We start from the raw sequence: 24249 nt of genomic DNA on the forward strand, positions 1-24249 counted from the left end.
TCAGCTGCGGTCGGCACGTTTCAGGCTCAGACGAGACATTGATAACTAGCATTTGTAGTAACGAAAGACCAATCCCACGGGCAGGAGCTGGTTTGAGAACACGAGTTCACAAAAGTTTTGAAAACAGAAATTCCCCACACAGAACGACTGTTTCCTCTCACAGAATAACATCTGTGTCACATGATGTTTCTGTACAGACACACAGAGTCAAAGGGAAGGACACAGAGATGCTAACGAAGACACCGTGATGTCGCGGGACTCGTTCGGCGTTAGCCTGACAGGGCGGACGTGAAGGAGAAGTTAGCCGCTAGCTTGACCTTGTTTCGTGTTGTCCGTCGACCAGGGCTGTCCGTAATGCAAGCTTTCGGTTGACTCGACCCACTATCTGGCGCTGTGAGGAGGCCGTTGGCCGGTCGAGGCTGCCGATCGTGAACCGGATCGAAGCGCATCAGATCTCCGGGATGAACCGGGTCGGGTCGCAGCTGAGGAGACGGCAGGCAGGACGGGACCGGGCCACACAGGAGATCCACGGGAGATCCCGAACCCAGACACAGCAGCTCCAGCTCACCTGACGGACACACACACACACACGCGCACGCGGATTAGCGAAGCGCAGGGTAATGTGCGCGTGTTCGTCGGGGCCGTGACGTTTTGTTAACAAGTAGTATTTGAGTTTCAGCACCAGCTATTACATGGCAGATACATATTAAACATTTAACAACATAATATTATATGTATAACATAATTAAAACTAGGGATGTCCCGATCCGATCACGTGGTTTCAGACTCGATCGGAATCGGACGTTACCTCCCGATCAGGACTCGGATATATGTAAATTAGGGGTGAAACGGTACATGTATTCGTAATCAGTGAACCCTTTCGGTACGAGGCTTCCGGTTCGGTACGCATACAAACCGAACGATTCCTAGGACCATTTTTCCTGCCGACAAAATCCGCGCTGGCGCGATCACCACAACGCTGCGCAACATCAAATGGCAAGCGTAATGAAAGCGGAACGAAACTGCGCTACTCATTATATTGTGCTTCACGGACCGTTTATCAGTTCAGACCAGCAACATCTGTGCAGCGCGAGATCAAGCGACACTGTGCTGAGAGATCCAGTGAAGAAAACATTTGAGTTCGCCACTGAAGTAATAACATCGCTGCGAGATCTAGTGAGAAGCATTCACATTTCTCCGTTATTAACCGTAGATCTCTATTAGATCAAACAGCGCTGACGTGGAAACAGGAGAAACATTGTGCCGTGAATGAACATGGATTTAATGTTGCACTTCAAAACTCAAATATTATATAAATATATATTTAAAATGTTATTTTTAATGTGATTACCAAAACATTATTTGTTCATCCTTCAAAGATGACACCCATTTATAAACCTGAAAGTTTCAAGATGTAGGAAAACACACTTATTTAAAAATAGTTTTTCCTTTAATAAATAGGAAATTTCTCTGGCATTTCTTTCTTTTTGCTGTATCGTATCGAACCGCAAATTTTGTGAACTGTTACACCCCTAATTTAGCCTATATATATATATATATTCTCATTATTTTTTTATACACTTTTAAAACATTTTTATTTTTTGTTTACATGCCTGCCGGGTATTTTAAGTTGAGGTGCTCTTTGTTTTTATATTAGACTTTTTCTATATTTACTGTTGCACTAAAGTCCAAAAGTGAAGATTATATGTTATTTATTACTTGATTGTTCAAGCTACCTCACAGAAGTGCTCTGTTTGTTAACAGAGTTGTTGAATATTAAAATAAGGTGAATTAAATAAAAAATAAGGAACATCCTGGATCTGTTTTTTCTCTCTTCTTTATTCTTTTTTTTTTGTATTATATATGTATCGGATCGGGACTCGGTATCGGTAGATACTCAATCAAATGACTCGGACTCGAGGGCAAAAAAAACCTGATCGGGACATCCCTGCTTAAAACAAACTTAGACAAACAAAAAATTAAATAAAATAATAAATAAAGAATAAAAATAAAGTACATGTAAAAAAAAAAAAAAAAGGACAATTCTATAAAAGATTCTTTAAATGTACTTCATTCTGGATCCATAAATAAATCCTTAAAATTGTGTCCTGATAAAAAGCGCCGTCTCATGGAAGTATTAGAAGACTATAAGAAGACTATAAGTAGTATTTATTACTTCAATGAGCTCATTGTTTCTGCATTAAAATATTAAATGAATACGTTTTTCGCTAACTGTGATTTTGTATATGTAAATTTTCTGACATGCATAACTTAGACAGTTTCCTCTGATAACAGATCACTGTAAATTGTAATGTGGACTGTATTGTGTATTGTGAAAAGTCCTATACAAATAAATGTGAAAATGTGAAGTTACCGCTGGCGGGGCTGTCGGTGGACCGACTCTCTTCATCGGGACGAGGACCGTCTAAAGTGGCCGCTGGACTGCCTCGAGCTGCACAGGCAAACACACACATTCAGCTCGACTTTTAACACACACTCCATCACAAACAGCTGGGGGTGTAGCGAGACCCTCATGCCACGATTCGACACATATCACGATACTCCAAGACATATGGTAAAAGGTTGACAAAAATGTTTTACTGTTGATTAAAATGCTAAATTATTAAATTCGAGAATTATTAAATTATTGATAATATACATGTTGCTCCCCCTTTTCCCTGTCTGTCTGTTTGAATGGATGTTATTTTGTTATATCTAAAGACAATAAAAAGTTGATCACAAAAAAATAAAAAAAGACGCCCATCTGGCATGTGTACAAACACTGTTTCTTTGTTAACTATCTGGGTTACATTGAATCATGTGTTCATTAATAATAGAGCTACATCAGGGGTGTCAAACTCAGATCCTGCATCTGCCAACAAAAAAGGGTTCTGATACCTCTCATATCGTTCTTCAGGACTATGATCTTTTTGTGACCGTGACCTTTGATCCAGACAACCTGTTGAAAACACAGATGAGAGAGAATCGGTTCATTGAGGCGTGTATGTGAGCATGCTGAATCAAAGCAGAGGTTAGAGTGTGTGTGTGTGTGTGTGTGTGTGTGTAACCTGAGGTATGGCAGCCAGCAGCTCGTCCAGCGTCTTGTATCCGTACGTCAGCGGCTGAAACTCTCGGCCGGTGTATTTGCTGAAGGCGCCGCAGAACTCCGACAGGAAGATCTGGTTATAGTGATAGGTGTGCAGAAGCGCACGGACACTGCGGGCAAACTGGTAGAGTCTCGTCAAACTCACACGCTCCTCAGCGTCTCCGTCATCATCATCTTCATCATCCTCAGAGAGCTGGAGAGAAACCAGATATACAGACTAATGCTGCGTATCATTTCACATACTATCGGTCCTAAATAGCATTTGAAATTAGCATTAGTGTGTCCCAAATCGTGTGTTGAAACGAGTATCCCAGATGGTTTACTCTCTCCGGGTTAGAATCCGAAGTGCACATTCTACCGGAAAACCAATCCATGAAAGACCCACGATTGCCAGATCAATGTGCTACTAGGGGTTGAACCGACTAGTCGACCGTTTTAAGCTTGACGTCGACTAGTCGCGTTGATCATGTGACACTATGATTGCGCTCATTTTGATACTAACATGTTGCAGACGACCACAGATGAAGAGCCCAGAGGGTCATTGCAGCAAGAAAGCAGCATTGGTACATCAAGTGTGTGTAAAGACCTTACTGACCTTACACTAGATATTGTTGAAAACGAAAGTAAAAGCATGACGCACACTGTTTTACCGGAAATGAGAGTTCAGTATCTTTATTAAAATCATTAAAACAGTTTTTTTTTCATTTATTTATTTAAACATATTAATGATGTAGCTAATTTACCCGCAATTAATTGGAATATTATTTTGTATTACTTGGATCTGCGCATCACTAAGGCACAGATGTGAATTTATAGCTTTTTTCCCTTTTCTTTTCATCCTAAATGATGATGTAACTGCGTGCTGTTTACACCAGGGCACTTCATGTGTTTCTGTGATCTGATAGCTATCCGATCGTGAAGAGACCAGGTGTAAATGCCCTCCGAAACGGATTTAAATCCGATCGCTCAAACCGCTTCAGGAGGAGGTCTGGGCCGCTTAACAGACGAAACTGGACAAGTGTAAATGATCTGGTTGTTGAAACCACATATGTAAATTGGACTTCTCCCAACAATGCTAAAAAATAAACGTGTGAGAGCGTATTATAGCGATGAAGCCACACGCATCGCCGCATATGAGCAGCTGAGCATCTCTTCATCAAGCCAACGTGCAAACTATCGCAAATCAAAAGTAAGTGAAAGTAAGTCGCAGACGCTTAACACACAATCATCTTCATTAAAAGTAAAGAAATAAAATGATCTTACCAGTGCCGTCTCTCTTATTGCGGTCTTTGATTTTGAAATTAGCTGATGATCAATAAAATGCAGCTCATTATTGTTGCTTTCGGTGACGTGAACTCACGTTAAATCTGCATAGCGCAATGTTTGAAGATCGGATTTATATCGGTTTTGCGAAAACATATTTATGTGACCAGGTGTAGGCTAAATGCAATCGTTTTGATAAATCAGATCAGTAAAAAAACATGAAGTGACCAGGTGTAAACGGCCCCGTTTTTTAAGTTTGAGCAGCATCTGTATAATTTTCTGTTAATTAATTGCAAATTGTGGCATGTTGCAAAGCAGTCCCATCTCTTGTGTTTTTATGAATGACGTCATCGACTAGTCGACGTCGACTCGACTTTAATGTCATAACAGTCGACTTCAAAAAATCTGAAGTCGTTCAACCCCTATCTGCTACTACATTTCTCTCCAACACTGATAGAAATGAAATGGAGGATGTTAACTGTGACAAGATGATTGACAAGGCAGTTTAAACGGTGACAGAACGCACATATCTATATTAAAGTCCCCCAGTAGTTAATCATTTTATTCCTTAAAACTCATCTTTGATCACCGAAAATATATATTAAATGTTTTTATCTTGAAAAAAATATCTTCATGCCTTAAAATATCTTGAATGTAACTCGACACCCTTGCCTCATTTAGTATGTGCGGTTCTATGAATATGCAAATGAGCCCCGCCTCCACTCACTCACTCAGCTCAGAGATCCACTGGTTGACGATCACACGTTGATCTGATTGGTTACAAGGTCGTTTGTGACGTCAGAAACACCAGCGATTTCAAACCGTGTTTTTGAGACTGTCTTTGGTTCACTGCAGTTTTAAGCAGAAAATACTCAGCAATGCTGTCGACTTATGAACTTACACATGGTTTGTCTTAAAGCACATTAAAAACACCACATAGACACATAAACAACATTAAAAGCTGGATTTCCACCACAGGGGGACTTTAAAGAAGTTGTACGTCTTCTCGTCTGCTGCACATTAAACGTATGTACACACATTGGCTAGGCTAAAGCTCATAGCTAAAGCTTGTGTGGCGCTCGTACCTGGAGCAGGTACGGCAGACTCTTGAGGAGCTCGGTGAGCGAGATGAAGCCGTACTCGCAGGGGTTGAGTGGCGTGGAGTAAGCGAACTCGTACTGCTGCCTCAGCTCTTCCACTCCGAGATGATCACGATCCTCAGGAAGTGACATCATCAGCGCCAGCAGCTGAGACGTCAAGGCACGCAGGGACTTCCTGTTAATGAGCTGCACCTCCTTCCCTCCGGGAGCATCGACCACCTGGAGAGAAAGACGGAAAAAGATCATTTTCAAAAACTGAAAGCTGCGTCGTCTACAATCTTCCAAGAACGCGTTTGGTTTTAGAGCAGCTCGTCTGGTGACATCGAAGAACGAACTGGTGTAATGTAACTCTGAACAAAATCAGACCAAAACGAAGTTAGTTTCTGGAGTTTGAACTCGTTAGAAATAGTTCTGGCTGGTAGACGCCTTTCAAACGGTCATTGGCTGTGTGGTGATGTAATATAAGTGGATGTGACTTTGAGGTTCCACCACCTTTAGGCCAATAGAGGTTATGCGTTAATAGGGTCACACACACTGAGCGGCAGCATCTGTTTTCAGCATGAATGCCATGAAAAACAAACTAAACGCATCTAAAACGGGAAAGAGCTTTGAGATCGACTGTACAAACAGATTTGACAAGAAATCTGAGGTATATTTTTACAGACTGGCGAAAGACAGAAGCAAATGATCGCTGCAATTCATAGAAACAACTGCTGAATACTTGAGGTCAGGAAACGGATATTTGTTATGAAATTAATTTCGATTCCTCTTATTGATTCCTTTGTGAGCATTTCAAGCATGACTTTAAACCATTCAAGCGCGAGACGCGAGCGCTGCAGGCGTGTGTAGCGGTATATTGGATCCGTGCAGCTCTTAAAGTGACGACAGCCTAATATTACTTTTGTAAGTATATTTGAAGAGTTTGGTTCCAAAACGCAATAAATCCATTTAGATTAATTTGAGTGTTTTCTTTAACAAGAAAGTGGAAAGATGAAATCCACTATTTTCTGTTTCAAACTTTCACACAGCATTTGTAGGTCATAAAAAAAAAAAATCAAAAAAAAAAAAATCCAGGTTTTGATTTTCAAAGATTTATTATAAAAACGGATTATTTTTTCCCCCAAAATGCAATAAATCCTTTTTTTTTTATTCAAAATGCAATTAATCCATTGAATCAATATAAAAGTTTTTTTTTTCATATTGAAACTGTTGAAAATACACAACAATGTAAGTTTATTAGTATAATATTTTTATTAAGAACTGTAAAGAAGATTTTCCTCCTCCTCGAGGGTCTCGTCTTCTTAATCTCCTCATGTAAATGATTCGATTTCGATGCCTTACGTTTCTCACCCACCGCAGAAACAACCACAGGTTCATCAATGCCCTCAAAATTATTCATTTTTTTGTTTGTTTGTTGATCGAAAAGTACAAAATAGATTAGAAGAACTAGGAAGCCGGGTGTATTTAAGGCGCTGCCGTTACCGTTTACATTGAGTGGAATGGTGCGCTGTGATTGGTTGAGAGTGGAATGGTGCGCTGTGATTGGTTGAGAGCGGATATGTCGCAGAGAAGGGAGACTGGCGTTTGTCGCGGTTTGGAAAGAAAGGGAGAAAACATGACAGAATAACACGGCGGATATCGCATTTTACTTAAAATTAAACATTGACTTTTCAATACCAACCAAATATAATACTGATTTTTGCAGTAACTACTTTTTAAAAAAAAAAAGGCATTTATCGCGTTTTGGAACCAAACTCTTCATTTGTAATGTATATTTTATTTATAAAGTGCAGTGTTATTTTATATTTGATCGTTTCTGTACCTGAAAATCTTAAAACACTTTATTTCAATCGTATCTTCATTTAGTTGTATCTATTTGTAGAGATCGCTAATTTGTTTAGTTGTTTTTGTTTAGTGTTTACTTGTCTCTAATAATGCTTGAAATGTATATTAGTTCAGCTAATTGTTTTTCTATGACATTTTTGAACCACAGGCAAATGTTCCTTGCGTACGTGTTCTTTAGTCTGTTGATTCTTGTTCATGATATTCAGCTACAATTAAACGTTTTGCAACAAGACTAAATGTTTTTTTTACTTCTTGGAATCGAAATTAGGAATTGATAAGAATTGGAATCAATAAGTAGAATCGAAATCAGAATGGTTGAAGTTCACACGATACCCAACCCTCCTGCTAAACACAGAACTTTGCCTTGAGTTTAGAGACCTTGCCCGTGTACCTTCACTACATGGCAGAGCTTGTTGAGCAGGACGGGCAGCGTGCCGGAGTCGTAGTCCTGCAGGCGGAGGCTGTAGCCGAACGTCTTGCTGTATTCGCACAGCAGCTGATTAACAGGGAGTCCTGAGTCTCTCTGAGCTCGAAGCAGCTTCACCAGCTGAGCCGCTAGTGCTTTCACACACTCCACCTCCGTCAGCGCTAGCAGACGCTCCTCTCCACACTCCAACACCTGACAGAGAGAGAGAGTGTGAGTGAGTGAGTGTGAGTCAAAGACTCCCGCCGACTGCTCTATCACTAGGGCTGTACAAGGAAACCGCACGCGATTTGGCTCTGCGATTATTTTATGTGGTTTGTCAGTGCAGCGGCTGATCGGTAGTAAAACTGCTCCATCTGAACACCAGAGGGAGTCTCGCACACACACAACATATCCATCTGAACACCAGAGGGAGTCTCGCACACACACAACATATCCATCTGAACACCAGAGGGCATCACACACACACCACATATCCATCTGAACACCAGAGGGAGTCTCGCACACACACAACATATCCATCTGAACACCAGAGGGAGTCTCACACACACACAACATATCCATCTGAACACCAGAGGGAGTCTCGCACACACACAACATATCCATCTGAACACCAGAGGGCATCACACACACACCACATATCCATCTGAACACCAGAGGGCGCCTCACACACACACCACATATCCATCTGAACACCAGAGGGCGTCTCACACACACACCACATATCCATCTGAACACTAGAGGGCGTCACACACACACCACATATCCATCTGAACACTAGAGGGCGTCACACACACACCACATATCCATCTGAACACCAGAGGGCGTCTCACACACACACACCACATATCCATCTGAACACCAGAGGGCGTCTCACACACACACACACACAACATATCCATCTGAACACTAGAGGGCGTCACACACACACCACATATCCATCTGAACACTAGAGGGCGTCACACACACACCACATATCCATCTGAACACCAGAGGGCGTCTCACACACACACACCACATATCCATCTGAACACCAGAGGGCGTCTCACACACACACACACACCACATATCCATCTGAACACTAGAGGGCGTCACACACACACCACATATCCATCTGAACACTAGAGGGCGTCACACACACACCACATATCCATCTGAACACCAGAGGGCGTCTCACACACACACACCACATATCCATCTGAACACCAGAGGGCGTCTCACACACACACACACACAACATATCCATCTGAACACCAGAGGGCGTCTCACACACACACCACATATCCATCTGAACACCAGAGGGAGTCTCACACACAACATATCCATCTGAACACCAGAGGGCATCTCACACACACACCACATATCCATCTGAACACTAGAGGGCGTCTCACACACACACAACATATCCATCTGAACACCAGAGGGAGTCTCACACACACCACATATCCATCTGAGCACCAGAGGGCGCCTCACACACACACCACATATCCATCTGAACACCAGAGGGCGTCTCACACACACACCACATATCCATCTGAACACCAGAAGGCGTCTCACACACACCACATATCCATCTGAGCACCAGAGGGCGCCTCACACACACACCACATATCCATCTGAACACTAGAGGGAGTCTCACACACACCACATATCCATCTGAACACCAGAAGGCGTCTCACACACACCACATATCCATCTGAGCACCAGAGGGCGCCTCACACACACACCACATATCCATCTGAACACCAGAGGGAGTCTCACACACAACATATCCATCTGAACACCAGAGGGCATCTCACACACACACCACATATCCATCTGAACACTAGAGGGCGTCTCACACACACACCACATATCCATCTGAACACCAGAAGGCGTCTCACACACACCACATATCCATCTGAGCACCAGAGGGCGCCTCACACACACACCACATATCCATCTGAACACCAGAAGTAGGGGTGGGCGATATCTCGATATTTAAAATATATCGAGATATTTTTTAAACACGATATGGATTTTGACATATCGTATATATCGATATATTGTTTATTTTTAATCCTGATTTCGCCACTTTGCTTGTTTGCCTTCTCTGTGCTGTGCTCGCCCCCGCCTCCTTGCTTTTGTTCCCCCTCACCTCGCGTGTTGTCTCATTCAAAAATTGTCTCATCCGCAACCAGCCCGGAGGCTACAGAACTCCGAGTGTGTCTGCGCGCGAGCGACAGAGCACGAGAGAAACCGAGTGTGAGCATTAATTGCATTAGTAAATTGGTAGCCTACATACTACAATATATAATTACTATATAAGAGGCATGGAAGTTCGATTAATGGACTCCAGTAATCAGAAGGCTACTACAAACGTCTTGTTTTAAACTATTGCAGGGCTCGAATTTCGGCGCGGGTATTGCGCATAATTCTAATCATTCCCGCAGGTCTCCCATTTATAATGCGGGAAATTCCCGCAATCGTAATCCACACAGATTATAAAATCAAATCATTCTTTTAACAACTATCTGCCAGACGCAATTTCACAAACAGCGTGAGTGTTCAGCGGTGCCGCGTCTTCTTTCTCTTCTCTCATAATGTGTTGTGCAAGGCAAGCATCAAGCGCTGCGGCCATAACATACACTCGCGTTTAGGAGTCGGGACATGATGGATATTCACTCGCACAATCGGGCCAGCAGTGCATCGTGACTGAAGTTTACCATTTGCACGTCTTTTTAAGTCTTACCAGTTTAAACATTCAAGCGATTTTAAACTAATCAGTGCTCGCGCGCTCTCTGAGAGATTATTTTCTATGCGCACATTCATAGAAAATCCGCCTTAAGAACAGCTGGCCAGTAACAAAAGTTATTTTTCGCGGATTATATTGCTTTAACACGCAAAATTGTCAATTTCGGTCGTCGTGAGTATACTCTAAACATAGTCGGTTTTGTCTTTAATAAGCATAAAACGCATGCCAGTATAATGAACACAGGATCCGTGCACTAGCTCTTAAAGTGACGGCAGCCATATGTGTCTGTCATTAATTTTGTTGTCAATACAACAAAAGATAGCTTTAAATTAAAGGAATCAGGATTAATAACCTATGCATTTAATTTATTCAGGACTAAAATACTACTGTGTTATTTTCCATTTGATTACTTTATTCAGTTTCTGTATATGAATCACGTGATTAATAATGATGACGAAATTCAGGCCCTGTGTTTAATTTTTCTCATTTGGTTACATTCTGTTATGGAAAATTAATTTTCTATTGATTGTAGGCCTATATTTTGAGTTGTATTCACATCCATTTTCCTGTAAAGATATCGAGATATATATCGAATATCGAGATATAGCAAAATATATCGAGATATATTTTTTGCTCCATATCGCCCAGCCCTAACCAGAAGGCGTCTCACACACACCACATATCCATCTGAACACCAGAGGGCGCCTCACACACACACCACATATCCATCTGAACACTAGAGGGAGTCTCACACACAACATATCCATCTGAACACCAGAGGGCGTCTCACACACACACCACATATCCATCTGAACACCAGAGGGCGTCTCACACACACACAACATATCCATCTGAACACCAGAGGGCATCACACACACACCACATATCCATCTGAACACCAGAAGGCGTCTCACACACACACCACATATCCATCTGAACACTAGAGGGAGTCTCACACACAACATATCCATCTGAACACCAGAGGGCGTCTCACACACACCACATATCCATCTGAGCACCAGAGGGCGCCTCACACACACACCACATATCCATCTGAACACCAGAGGGCGTCACACACACACACCACATATCCATCTGAACACCAGAGGGCGTCACACACACACACCACATATCCATCTGAGCACCAGAGGGCGCCTCACACACACACCACATATCCATCTGAACACCAGAGGGAGTCTCGCACACACACAACATATCCATCTGAACACCAGAGGGCATCACACACACACCACATATCCATCTGAACACCAGAGGGCGTCTCACACACACACCACATATCCATCTGAACACCAGAGGGCGTCTCACACACACCACATATCCATCTGAACACCAGAGGGAGTCTCGCACACACACAACATATCCATCTGAACACCAGAGGGCATCACACACACACCACATATCCATCTGAACACCAGAGGGCGTCTCACACACACACCACATATCCATCTGAACACCAGAGGGCGTCTCACACACACCACATATCCATCTGAACACCAGAGGGCATCACACACACACCACATATCCATCTGAACACCAGAGGGAGTCTCGCACACACACCACATATCCATCTGAACACCAGAGGGAGTCTCACACACACACCACATATCCATCTGAACACCAGAGGGAGTCTCGCACACACACAACATATCCATCTGAACACCAGAGGGCATCACACACACACCACATATCCATCTGAACACCAGAGGGCGTCTCACACACACACCACATATCCATCTGAACACCAGAGGGAGTCTCGCACACACACAACATATCCATCTGAACACCAGAGGGCATCACACACACACCACATATCCATCTGAACACCAGAGGGCGTCTCACACACACACCACATATCCATCTGAACACCAGAGGGAGTCTCACACACACACCACATATCCATCTGAACACCAGAGGGCGTCTCACACACACACCACATATCCATCTGAACACCAGAGGGCGTCTCACACACACCACATATCCATCTGAACACCAGAGGGCGTCTCACACACACCACAAATGACCCGCTGAAGAAGACAACACATGTCTTTCCAGGAAACCCCTATCGCTGTATCTGAATAAACAGATTGAAACACCTTGATTAAACATGACTAATAAACACATGACTGCCTTATTCTGTGTCAGTCAGAAGCGCATCATCTAACAGAAGGATGAGCTCAGCTGTCCTGATGAAGAGAGTTTGGAGTAAAAGCATGTTATTTAATGTTGTCTTTCGTTGGACAAGAGGTTCATAAATGCTTCTCATGTTTGCCTTTTCAAATGCACGTTATAAGACACTCAAACTCACAGTGCTTTCAGATGGAGCAGCGTTTACGGAGCCGTACATCTATGACAAACCGCGCATACAAAATAAATAAATATAAAAAATTAAATCGCAGCCTTTGCGATTTCATAATCGTGATAAGCCAAATTGGTTTCATTATGATGATTACATGTAAATCGCGATTAATCGTGCAGCCCTATATCGAGCACCTTCACATCTGTGGTTGTACCGACCAGAAGAATGTCAGGAATGGCCTCGAACAGCTCCATGAGTTTGGTGAAGCCGTAGTAGGAGAGCTTGCACTGGCGTCCGAAGTGGTGGTGATACGTGGGGATGAACTTGCTGAAGGGCATCCGGAAGTGAGGCTGATGTCTCAGAAGGTCCACAACCTCCTTCCCAAACTGCCGTGTGCGTTCCACCTCCTCTGACGTGCGTTCTGAGGGACCAGACGACAGCACTGTTACACCAACTCTCATAATGCAATTATAATGATATTTAGGTGACATTGTGATTAAAGTTTCCCTTATGTAAACAACACGTTGATCAAATTGATGCGATTAAGCTCGTAATCAGTATTTATTTTCTGGTCTCCTTTCGGTCACTCTCTTGAAACCAACACGGAAGTGAGTTAACCTGCAGTTCCTCCACTGGCCACTAGAGGCCGGCTGCAGAAGAGACTCAGTCCCATAGAGCCGCATGTTAAAATGCCCAACTTTACAGCAGAATAAAACATGTTTACAGTCTGGTGCAAAAAGTGTTTGTCTATATAGCTAATTTTGCCCTTCATGACGACTGTGAGGGGGGTGAATATTTTATAACTCATCCGTTTAAATTATATTAACCCTTAAAGTTCTGCATAATTAAGGGCATGGCCACTTGAGTGACAGGTGGATTGCTGCTGATGTCACTACTAGCCCTTTGTCTGCTAGCGTTAGCGTCACCTCAGCTAATCCGCCTCGCTGCCCATTTACGTTTATCCGGGAGTGACACGCGGCCAAGAGGGCGATGGCCGGCTCCACCCCCTTTGGGCTTCAAAAACGCACACTACGCCCATTTTTTTACAGTCTGATTTTAACAGTCGCAATGTTTGTAATTGACAATATCGACTTTGTTTGGGACTAGTTTATGTTCACACTAGTTTCATTTTTCCTTGCGTCTGCTTTCTGTGTTTCGTGGTTGAGCAGAAATCAATTAAATTATTATCGGCAAATAATTGATCGTCGAATAATCGTTAGCATCCCTACTTGATGATTTTAAAGTCTCCCTGAGGTGGAAATCAAGCTTTGAATGTTATACATGTCTTTTGTTATATGTCTTTTAATGTCTATGTGGTGTTTTATGCTTGTGTTAGTGAGTGGAGGCGGGGCTCATTTGCATATTTATAGAACCGTGAATACTAAATGACAGCGTTTATTGTGTTTCGTCTAACACTCTGAGACAATTATTTATCCCTCCAGAAACTTAGTTTTATTACAGATAATTTGCACCAATTTCCCAGAAAGTGATGATTTTGTTCTCTTGAACGCATGGTATGGAAACGGTGCTTTATTCGCAAATGTTTTATGCGATATTCCAATTTTGTGCTTAAAGCGGTGGTATAATGCCCTTTTAACAAGATGTAAAATATGTCTCTGATGTCCACATCAGAGACATCATGATGTGTGTGTGAAGTTTTAGCTCAAAATACCCCAAATATTTTTTTATAGCATGTTAAAGTTGTCACTTTTTGAGGGTGAGCAAAAACGCAACGTTTTTGTGTCCGTCTCTTTAAATGCAAATGAGCTGCTGCTCCCGGCACAGGGGGCGGAGCTTCAAGAGCTCTTGTCCTTTTACCTCACACACACACTGAAAATTCCCAAAACTTTTAGCCTTTTATGTTCAGACCGAAGTCAGAAAGATGGAGAGACTCAAGAAGTGAAAACATGTCGACAACATTTCTGAATGGTTAGTTGATGAATTTATGTATCTTATATGTAGTTATCTTCTAGTCATTGATTAGCATATTCTGTCTTGATAATCTATAAATCGCGTTCCCGAGGGCGGGTTTATGTACATTTTAGGGTTCATGATGTCACTAATCCGGGAGGAAGCTTGTGTAGTTCCTACCAGCCGTTTGTTGTAGTCCTTAAAATAGCTGGGAAGGAATACGTGAAAATTCATGAAGATTGGGCAGTTCTGGAAAAGTTTTTGATTTTTGGCAGGGTGTTAGGTATAGGCCTAAGGTTTTTAAAAAACCATGGATACAAGTTGGGGTGGTCCCCCTAGTGGCAGTTATCCATAAAATCCAAATTGGCCCCCGCCGAAAAGAGAAAAGGTTATATCTCAGCTTCCTTTAGTCTTAAATTGTTGTATAATGTAATTTTCTCTACTTTGTTTGATACAAGGAATCCAATTCTGATATATTCTTCTTATTTTAAGTCCATTTCCATGTTAAATCTATTATCATAGTCATATTTAGCGCAAATAAACTGTCAATATCTCTGAAAAAGTCACATTGAAATATTACTCAGGGCCCTAGACCCATAATTTTACCTCCAAGGTATGCTTTTCATTGTTGATTGGACAGGTCACTATCACCATAGTGTCAAAAATCACATGTTGTGACCAAAAGGACCATTGTTGAGGCTTTAATTGAACAGAACTTCAGAACTATGCCACAGTGAAAAGTTATATTAGGCTTTTCACCATGTTAAGGATCAATATTACATTTTAGTCAAATAACACACACAAAAAAAAACACAATACATACTTAAACATCATGTATTTATTAAAAAAAAATTGTTTCACTCTTCATCATGATTAGTACAGCCTCCCTCACACTTGCACAATGTGGTACAGCGAAGTCCAGCTCGGTGGCACTTACAGTTGCCCTTACAGGCAACCACACAGCCACAGTTGAGGAGGAGTGAGCATCCCTTGCTGACATCTTCCAGATCTGTCCAATATGGCACCCAGATTTTGGTTTTGTCATTCCATTCCCAACCTCACTCACTGGGGTCTGGAATCTCTGGAGTTTTGGAGAGGGACTGCTTCCAGACAAAAGCTGCAGTGTGCAGGGCACGCTTCCCAGGCTGGAATAAGGCATGCTGGGTCGGGGGGATTGAATCCAGGGACTTGAGGCCATTAGTGAAAAGAAGCTTACAGGCTTCATTGACTGATTTGACACCGCAGTTCTTACTATACACTCACCTAAAGGATTATTAGGAACACCATACTAATACTGTGTTTGACCCCCTTTCGCCTTCAGAACTGCCTTAATTCTACGTGGCATTGATTCAACAAGGTGCTGAAAGCATTCTTTAGAAATGTTGGCCCATATTGATAGGATAGCATCTTGCAGTTGATGGAGATTTGTGGGATGCACATCCAGGGCACGAAGCTCCCGTTCCACCACATCCCAAAGATGCTCTATTGGGTTGAGATCTGGTGACTGTGGGGGCCATTTTAGTACAGTGAACTCATTGTCATGTTCAAGAAACCAATTTGAAATGATTCGAGCTTTGTGACATGGTGCATTATCCTGCTGGAAGTAGCCATCAGAGGATGGGTACATGGTGGCCATAAAGGGATGGACATGGTCAGAAACAATGCTCAGGTAGGCCGTGGCATTTAAACGATGCCCAATTGGCAGTAAGGGGCCTAAAGTGTGCCATTAAAACATCCCCCACACCATTACACCACCACCACCAGCCTGCACAGTGGTAACAAGGCATGATGGATCCATGTTCTCATTCTGTTTATGCCAAATTCTGACTCTACCATCTGAATGTCTCAACAGAAATCGAGACTCATCAGACCAGGCAACATTTTTCCAGTCTTCAACTGTCCAATTTTGGTGAGCTCTTGCAAATTGTAGCCTCTTTTTCCTATTTGTAGTGGAGATGAGTGGTACCCGGTGGGGTCTTCTGCTGTTGTAGCCCATCCGCCTCAAGGTTGTGTGTGTTGTGGCTTCACAAATGCTTTGCTGCATAGCTCGGTTGTAACGAGTGGTTATTTCAGTCAAAGTTGCTCTTCTATCAGCTTGAATCAGTCGGCCCATTCTCCTCTGACCTCTGGCATCAACAAGGCATTTTCGCCCACAGGACTGCCGCATACTGGATGTTAGGGCTGGGCGATAGAACGATAACGATAATTATCGCGATATAATTTTTCTCGATAAAACAATATCAAAAGGTCGATAAATGTTCGATAATGTGTATGCGCCAAAAGCGGAACGAAACTCATTTGAACCTCGCGCCACACGGACCGTTTATCCGCTCGGCTCAAAGTCCAAATGGCAGCGCGAGCTCACTAGAGCAGACGCGTTTACTCTGATCGTCTGGCTCACGAGATCCAGTGAGAAGCGCTTAAGTTCAGCGAAGTACACAAATGTCCAGTTTAAATCAGTTTAAAGGCAGATGCAACACCGCTGACAAACAGGAGAAACACTGCGCAGCGAATTCAGAATCTGAATTGATACTGAATCCATTTAGCCTACCATGGATTTAACTTACTGTAACGTGAGCCTAGTAATATTAACTGCACCATGAAATGTGGGATATACATATTGAATTGTATAATATTATTAATGTAGACAATGTATTAAATGACTAATGGAATATAATTACAGTATTTAATAATGTATTTAACTGTTAGGCTACTGTTTTTCATACAAATACCATAGAAACCATAAAGTTACATTTTGCCATGATAGTGAGGTGCTATAGGGTGTACCTGGCTTTATCTGTGGTTATCATGATCTAAATGCATGATACTGGATGACCAATGGTTAATTTCAATAAAACTCAGAATATTACATTTTACCAAATAAAAATGTGGTCCTTAAATAAAAAAAACCCAGATGTTACTGTTTTTGTTAATGAACATAAATTTAACATAGCAGCATTAGCTTGAGTTAGGATGTAGATTTACTCTTAACTCACTGTCAAATATGCATTTCGAGACAAAACATGTAATTTGAATATTGCAGCCTGCACTGCAAACTGTGCTGAAGAAATATTTTTCTTTTCAGATATTTATTTTGTTAAGGAAAAATGACAAATGTTTGAATGTTCTACCTCAGATTTTTAAAACCACAACGCTCTGGTTTATACAACTTTCACTTAGGAGCAAAAATCTGCCTTTAAACTTGAAAGAAATAAAGATTTGACATTTATCGTGATAATTATCGATATCGACTGATATAAAAAAAAATACCGTGATACATTTTTTGGGCCATATCGCCCAGCCCTACTGGATGTTTTTCCCTTTTCACACCATTCTTTGTAAACCCTAGAAATGGTTGTGCGTGAAAATCCCAGTACTTGAGCAGATTGTGAAATACTCAGACCGGCCCGTCTGGCACCAACAACCATGCCACGCTCAAAATTGCTTAAATCACCTTTCTTTCCCATTCTGACATTCAGTTTGGAGTTCAGGAGATTGTCTTGACCAGGACCACACCCCTAAATGCATTGAAGCAACTGCCATGTGATTGGTTGATTAGATAATAGCATTAATGAGAAATTGAACAGGTGTTCCTAATAATCCTTTAGGTGAGTGTACATGAGTACAGTCCAGCGTTCGAGAACTCGCATTTGCACTAATTCCAGTGTGAGGCTGGTTGGGTCTTGGGTGATCACAATGAGGGTGTCGGGGGCTTCTGGGTAAGCTGCCCACGCATTCCATGCAGTTTTTTTGCCAATTCCATACATTGCTGATACAACGTCACATCCTTTGAACGCATGGAAGAGGGGCAGTGCTTGTGCAAGGGTGAGGGAGGCTGTACTAATAATGATGAAGAGTGATTTTTTTTTTATGAATACATGATGTTTAAGTATGTATTGTTTTTTTGTGTTATTTGACTAAAATGTAATATTGATCCTTAACATGGTGAAAAGCCTAATATAACTTTTCACTGTGGCATAGTTCTGAATTTGTGTTCATTTAAAGCCTCAACAATGGTCCTTTTGGTCACAACATGTGATTTTTGACACTATAGTGATAGTGTCCTGTCCAATCAACAAAGAAAAGCATACATTGGCGGTAAAAATATGGGTCTAGAGGCCGGAATAATATTTCAATGTGACTTTTTCAGAGATATTGACAGTTTATTTGAGCTAAATAAGACTGATAATAGATTTAACATGGAAATGGACTTAAAATAAGAAGAATATATCAGAATTGGATTCCTTGTATCAAACAAAGTAGAAAAAAAAAATACATTATTCAACAATTTAAGACTAAGGGAAGCTGAGATATAACCTTTTCTCTTTTCGGCCAATTTGGATTTTATGGATAACTGCCACTAGGGGGACCACCCCAACTCGTATCCATGGACTTTTGAAAACCTTAGGCCTATACCTAACACCCTGCCAAAAAACAAAAACTTTTCCAGAAGTGCCCAATTTTCATGAATTGCATCTTAGCTAAAAAACTATTTCTTTAAAAGCAAATCTCTCCCTTTGCTTTGAACTTTGAGCGATGTAACTTTGCAGATGATGTTAATGCTCAAACAGCAACATTACACACTAACTAAAGTTAGAAAAGTGAAATCATATTAAACCACCCCTTTAAGTTAAATTCGCAACTGGAACATTGGAAACATAACACTGTAATCTTGCATCTATTTAAGTCATGTTGTCAGGGATTCATGCATTTGCACCTCTTTTGGGAACAGAGATGAGCGTGTCACAGTCCTGCTGAGTGACTGTGATGGTCGTGTCCGGAATCTCAGCTAACAGGTCCATCAGATCACACATCCCATAATCCATCACCTGCCAGTTCCTGGAGAAACACCTGACACACACACACAGATCAGGAGGAAGAGGTTACACCTAATGCTTAAAGGGATAGTTCACCCAAAAATGAAAATTAGCCCATGATTTACTCACCCTCAAGTCATCCTAGGTGTATATGACACTCTTCTTTCAGACGAACACAATCAGAGTTATATTAAAAAATATCCTGTCTCTTCCAAGCTTTATAATGGCAGTGCATCTAAATATAAGTGCATTTATCCATCATAAAAGTGCTCCACAGGCTCCGCGGGGGTTAATAAAGGCTTTCTGAAGCAAAACGTTTGTGTAAGAAAAATATCCATATTTAAAACTGTATTAAATATGGATATTAAATATGGATAAGTAAAATCTATCTTCTGGCCAAACAGATTCCACTTAAGTCTAAAGCGCAACTTATGCGAGTAATGCGACGTACTGCTGATATTTACGCTACTTCTGACGTCATTAGTACTTGGTTTATAAGCAAGTAGAGACTGTGTTTGACTAGAATTTTACTTTGTAACATGTTAAATACGGATATTTTTCTCACAAAAACTCATCGCTTCAGAAGGCCTTCATTAACCCGCCAGAGCCGTGTGGAGCACTTTATGATGGATAGATCCACTTTTATGATGGATAGATCCACTTTTATGACAGATAGATGCCCTTTTATGATGGATAGATCCACTTTTATGATGGATAGATGCACTTTTATGATGGATAAATGCACTTTTATGATGGACAGATGCACTTTTATGATGGACAGATGCACTTTTATGATGGACAGATGCACTTTTATGATGGACAGATGCACTTTTATGATGGATAGATGCCCTTTTATGATGGATAGATCCACTTTTATGATGGATAGATGCACTTTTATGATGAACAGATGCACTTTTATGATGGACAGATGCACTTTTATGACAGATAGATGCCCTTTTATGATGGATAGATGCACTTTTATGATGGACAGATGCACTTTTATGACGAACAGATGCACTTTTATGATGGACAGATCCACTTTTATGATAGATAGATGCCCTTTTATGATGGACAGATCCACTTTTATGATGGATAGATGCCCTTTTATGATGGATAGATGCCCTTTTATGACGGATAGATGCACTTATGATGAACAGATGCACTTTTATGATGGACAGATCCACTTTTATGATGGATAGATGCACTTTTATGATGAACAGATGCACTTTTATGATGAACAGATGCACTTTTATGATGGATAGATGCACTTTTATGATGAACAGATGCACTTTTATGACGGACAGATGCACTTTTATGACAGATAGATGCCCTTTTATGATGGACAGATCCACTTTTATGACAGATAGATGCCCTTTTATGACGGACAGATCCACTTTTATGATGGATAGATGCACTTTTATGATGGATAGATGCACTTTTATGATGAACAGATGCACTTTTATGATGGACAGATACACTTTTATGATGGATAGATGCACTTTTATGATGAACAGATGCACTTTTATGATGGACAGATGCCCTTTTATGATGGATAGATGCCCTTTTATGATGGATAGATGCCCTTTTATGATGGATAGATGCCCTTTTATGATGGATAGATGCCCTTTTATGATGGATAGATGCACTTTTATGATGAACAGATGCACTTTTATGATGAACAGATGCACTTTTATGATGGATAGATGCACTTTTATGATGAACAGATGCACTTTTATGATGAACAGATGCACTTTTATGATGGATAGATGCACTTTTATGATTGATAGATGCACTTTTATGATTGATAGATGCACTTTTATGATGGATGTTATGATGGATAGATGCACTTTATGATGGACAGATGCACTTTTATGATGGACAGATGCACTTTTATGATGGATAGATGCACTTTTATGATGGACAGATGCACTTTTATGATGGATAGATGCACTTTTATGATGGATGTTATGATGGATAGATGCACTTTTATGATGGACAGATGCACTTTTATGATGGACAGATGCACTTTTATGATGAACAGATGCACTTTTATGATGAACAGATGCACTTTTATGATGGATGTTATGATGGATAGATGCACTTTTATGATGGACAGATGCACTTTTATGATGGACAGATGCACTTTTATGATGAACAGATGCACTTTTATGATGAACAGATGCACTTTTATGATGGATAGATGCACTTTTATGATGGATGTTATGATGGATAGATGCACTTTATGATGGACAGATGCACTTTTATGATGAACAGATGCACTTTTATGATGGATAGATGCACTTTTATGATTGATAGATGCACTTTTATGATTGATAGATGCACTTTTATGATGGATGTTATGATGGATAGATGCACTTTATGATGGACAGATGCACTTTTATGATGGACAGATGCACTTTTATGATGGATAGATGCACTTTTATGATGGACAGATGCACTTTTATGATGGATAGATGCACTTTTATGATGGATGTTATGATGGATAGATGCACTTTTATGATGGACAGATGCACTTTTATGATGGACAGATGCACTTTTATGATGAACAGATGCACTTTTATGATGAACAGATGCACTTTTATGATGGATGTTATGATGGATAGATGCACTTTTATGATGGACAGATGCACTTTTATGATGGACAGATGCACTTTTATGATGAACAGATGCACTTTTATGATGAACAGATGCACTTTTATGATGGATAGATGCACTTTTATGATGGATGTTATGATGGATAGATGCACTTTATGATGGACAGATGCACTTTTATGATGAACAGATGCACTTTTATGATGGATAGATGCACTTTTATGATTGATAGATGCACTTTTATGATGGATGTTATGATGGATAGATGCACTTTATGATGGACAGATGCACTTTTATGATGGACAGATGCACTTTTATGGACTTCAAAACAAAAACGGCCATCCACTGCCATTATAAAGCTTAGAAGAGCCAGGACATTTTTTTTTAATATAACTCCGATTGTATTCGTCTGAAAGAAGAATGTCATATACACCTAGGATGATTTAAAGGCGAGTAAATCATTTGCTAAATTTTCATTTTTTGGTGAACTACCCCTTTAAGAAGCAGAGAGAGAGAACCGGCCATCCTGAGATTCTCACCAGTGATACGCCTGAGCGAAGTCCCCGATCACCACCTGTTTACTGGCCTGAAACTTCAGCAGCTTCAGCAGGTCTTGAGTGAAGCGCTTGATCTGCGCGCGATGAGTCAACGTCAACAAACGCTTGGAGCCTAAACCCAGAATCTACACACACACAAAAGAATTAAAGTCAGCATGAAATCAATATGCACAATTCTTTTTAAAGGTGCAGTCTGTAAGATTGACAGCTAGTGGTCGAAATAGGTACTGCAGTCCAAATTCTAAATATCCGGGATCGCGTTTTAATATGCTCTCGTTCAGAGAGATTTTTAGATGGATACCAAGGCTTTTTAGCTTAATGGCTCCAATGCACTGTTTCCCCTGCCAACTGGCATCCCAAAAATACTATCGGTGGCGAAATACTATTGGGTGAACTGGCAGTGGGCGGAGTCACACAGACTAAAACAAAAACAGACATTCCAACATGGAACGCACATTTCAGTAAAATAAAATAACTGGCTGTAGAAGTGTTTTTCAGAGAAGTAACGAGTATGTGAACTTAGAATGTTTCCTAAATATCTGCAAACATGTGATGGTATTTTTATGCTTTAGTAGAAGTGAAAAAGTTACATACAGCACCTTTAATGGAATTAATTATAAATGATTTATTCATGCACATTGTTTTTAAATTTGTGTTCCTGCAATCTTGAATCAGAATATCTCCCCCTTTCTCTTGCGGCTCATTCTCTTCTGTGATGACGAGGGCGGGGCTATAACCTGTCACTCACATGAGATCAGCCAATAGCAAACCACAACCATCCAATCAATTCCCCACAGACACAATCAAGCCCCACCCACATTTGTTCTTGTTCCAGAAGCGTTTCACTCAGATATACCGCAAAATAGAGAAGAAAAGACTAGCGCAACTTCAGTTTCATGTCAACTTTAAATTCACAATTTGACGTTCCCAATGCTTCGCGAGCAGGTGTAATGTAAATGTGAGCTTGTGTTCACAGACCTGCAGCACGTGAGGAACGGCCTCCAGCAGCTCCAGCAGTTTGGAGTATCCGTAGTCCGACACACGGCACTGCTTGGCGAAATGGTGGTGATACGCTGGAATGAACTTGGTGACGGGCATCAAACAGGACGGCTGGTTCTTCATGAGATCCACCATCTCTCGGCTGAACTGGATCAGCTGTGGATTCCCAACCGGACTCTTACTGCGCTGCAGCCACGGGTCTGAGCACACACACACACACAGGCTTTTCCACTTATGCACTTCATTAGCTTCAGATGAGCATTTGACTAATGCTACGACAAGGGATGAGCACTGTGCAATTAATCAGGATTGACCAGTAGGTGGATTGTCACCATGAATTGTGAGATTCTTAGTGTTTAATGGAATATTGCAGTGTTTATTTTATATTATTTATTGTTGCACATCATTGTTTTAATAATATTATAAAAGTGAATTTTGCATAATAGGTCCCCTTTAAACTCAAAATCACAGTCCCCCCCACACACACACACACACACTCCCCCACACACACACACACACACTAACCCTACCCCTAAACCTACCCATCACAGAAAACTTTCTGC

The 24249-nt window shown here is 41.2% G+C and overlaps 1 protein-coding gene across 3 annotated transcripts in view; it reads right to left on the reverse strand.

The window, feature by feature from the left end:
- Positions 1–7: 7 nt before the first annotated feature.
- LOC130100550 (meiosis regulator and mRNA stability factor 1) overlaps positions 8–24249 on the reverse strand; it is a 56954-nt gene continuing 32712 nt past the window's right edge. For 2 of the 3 annotated variants that reach the window (XM_056266032.1, XM_056266029.1), the window contains 10 exons: positions 23666–23886; positions 22670–22812; positions 19418–19551; positions 12984–13210; positions 7706–7933; positions 5455–5688; positions 3069–3299; positions 2899–2959; positions 2375–2452; positions 8–568 (listed from right to left, as the gene is read on the reverse strand). In XM_056266032.1, coding sequence (XP_056122007.1) covers positions 270–568; positions 2375–2452; positions 2899–2959; positions 3069–3299; positions 5455–5688; positions 7706–7933; positions 12984–13210; positions 19418–19551; positions 22670–22812; positions 23666–23886 — 1856 coding nt within the window. In that variant the 3' untranslated portion in view covers positions 8–269. The remainder of the gene's footprint in view (positions 569–2374; positions 2453–2898; positions 2960–3068; positions 3300–5454; positions 5689–7705; positions 7934–12983; positions 13211–19417; positions 19552–22669; positions 22813–23665; positions 23887–24249) is intronic. The other variant, XM_056266031.1, reaches the window with a different exon arrangement.

The sequence above is a fragment of the Rhinichthys klamathensis genome, unplaced genomic scaffold (genome assembly GCF_029890125.1).
Source record: "Rhinichthys klamathensis goyatoka isolate OS25496 unplaced genomic scaffold, OSU_Roscu_1.1 h1tg000244l_1, whole genome shotgun sequence".
Lineage (NCBI taxonomy): Eukaryota > Metazoa > Chordata > Actinopteri > Cypriniformes > Leuciscidae > Rhinichthys > Rhinichthys klamathensis.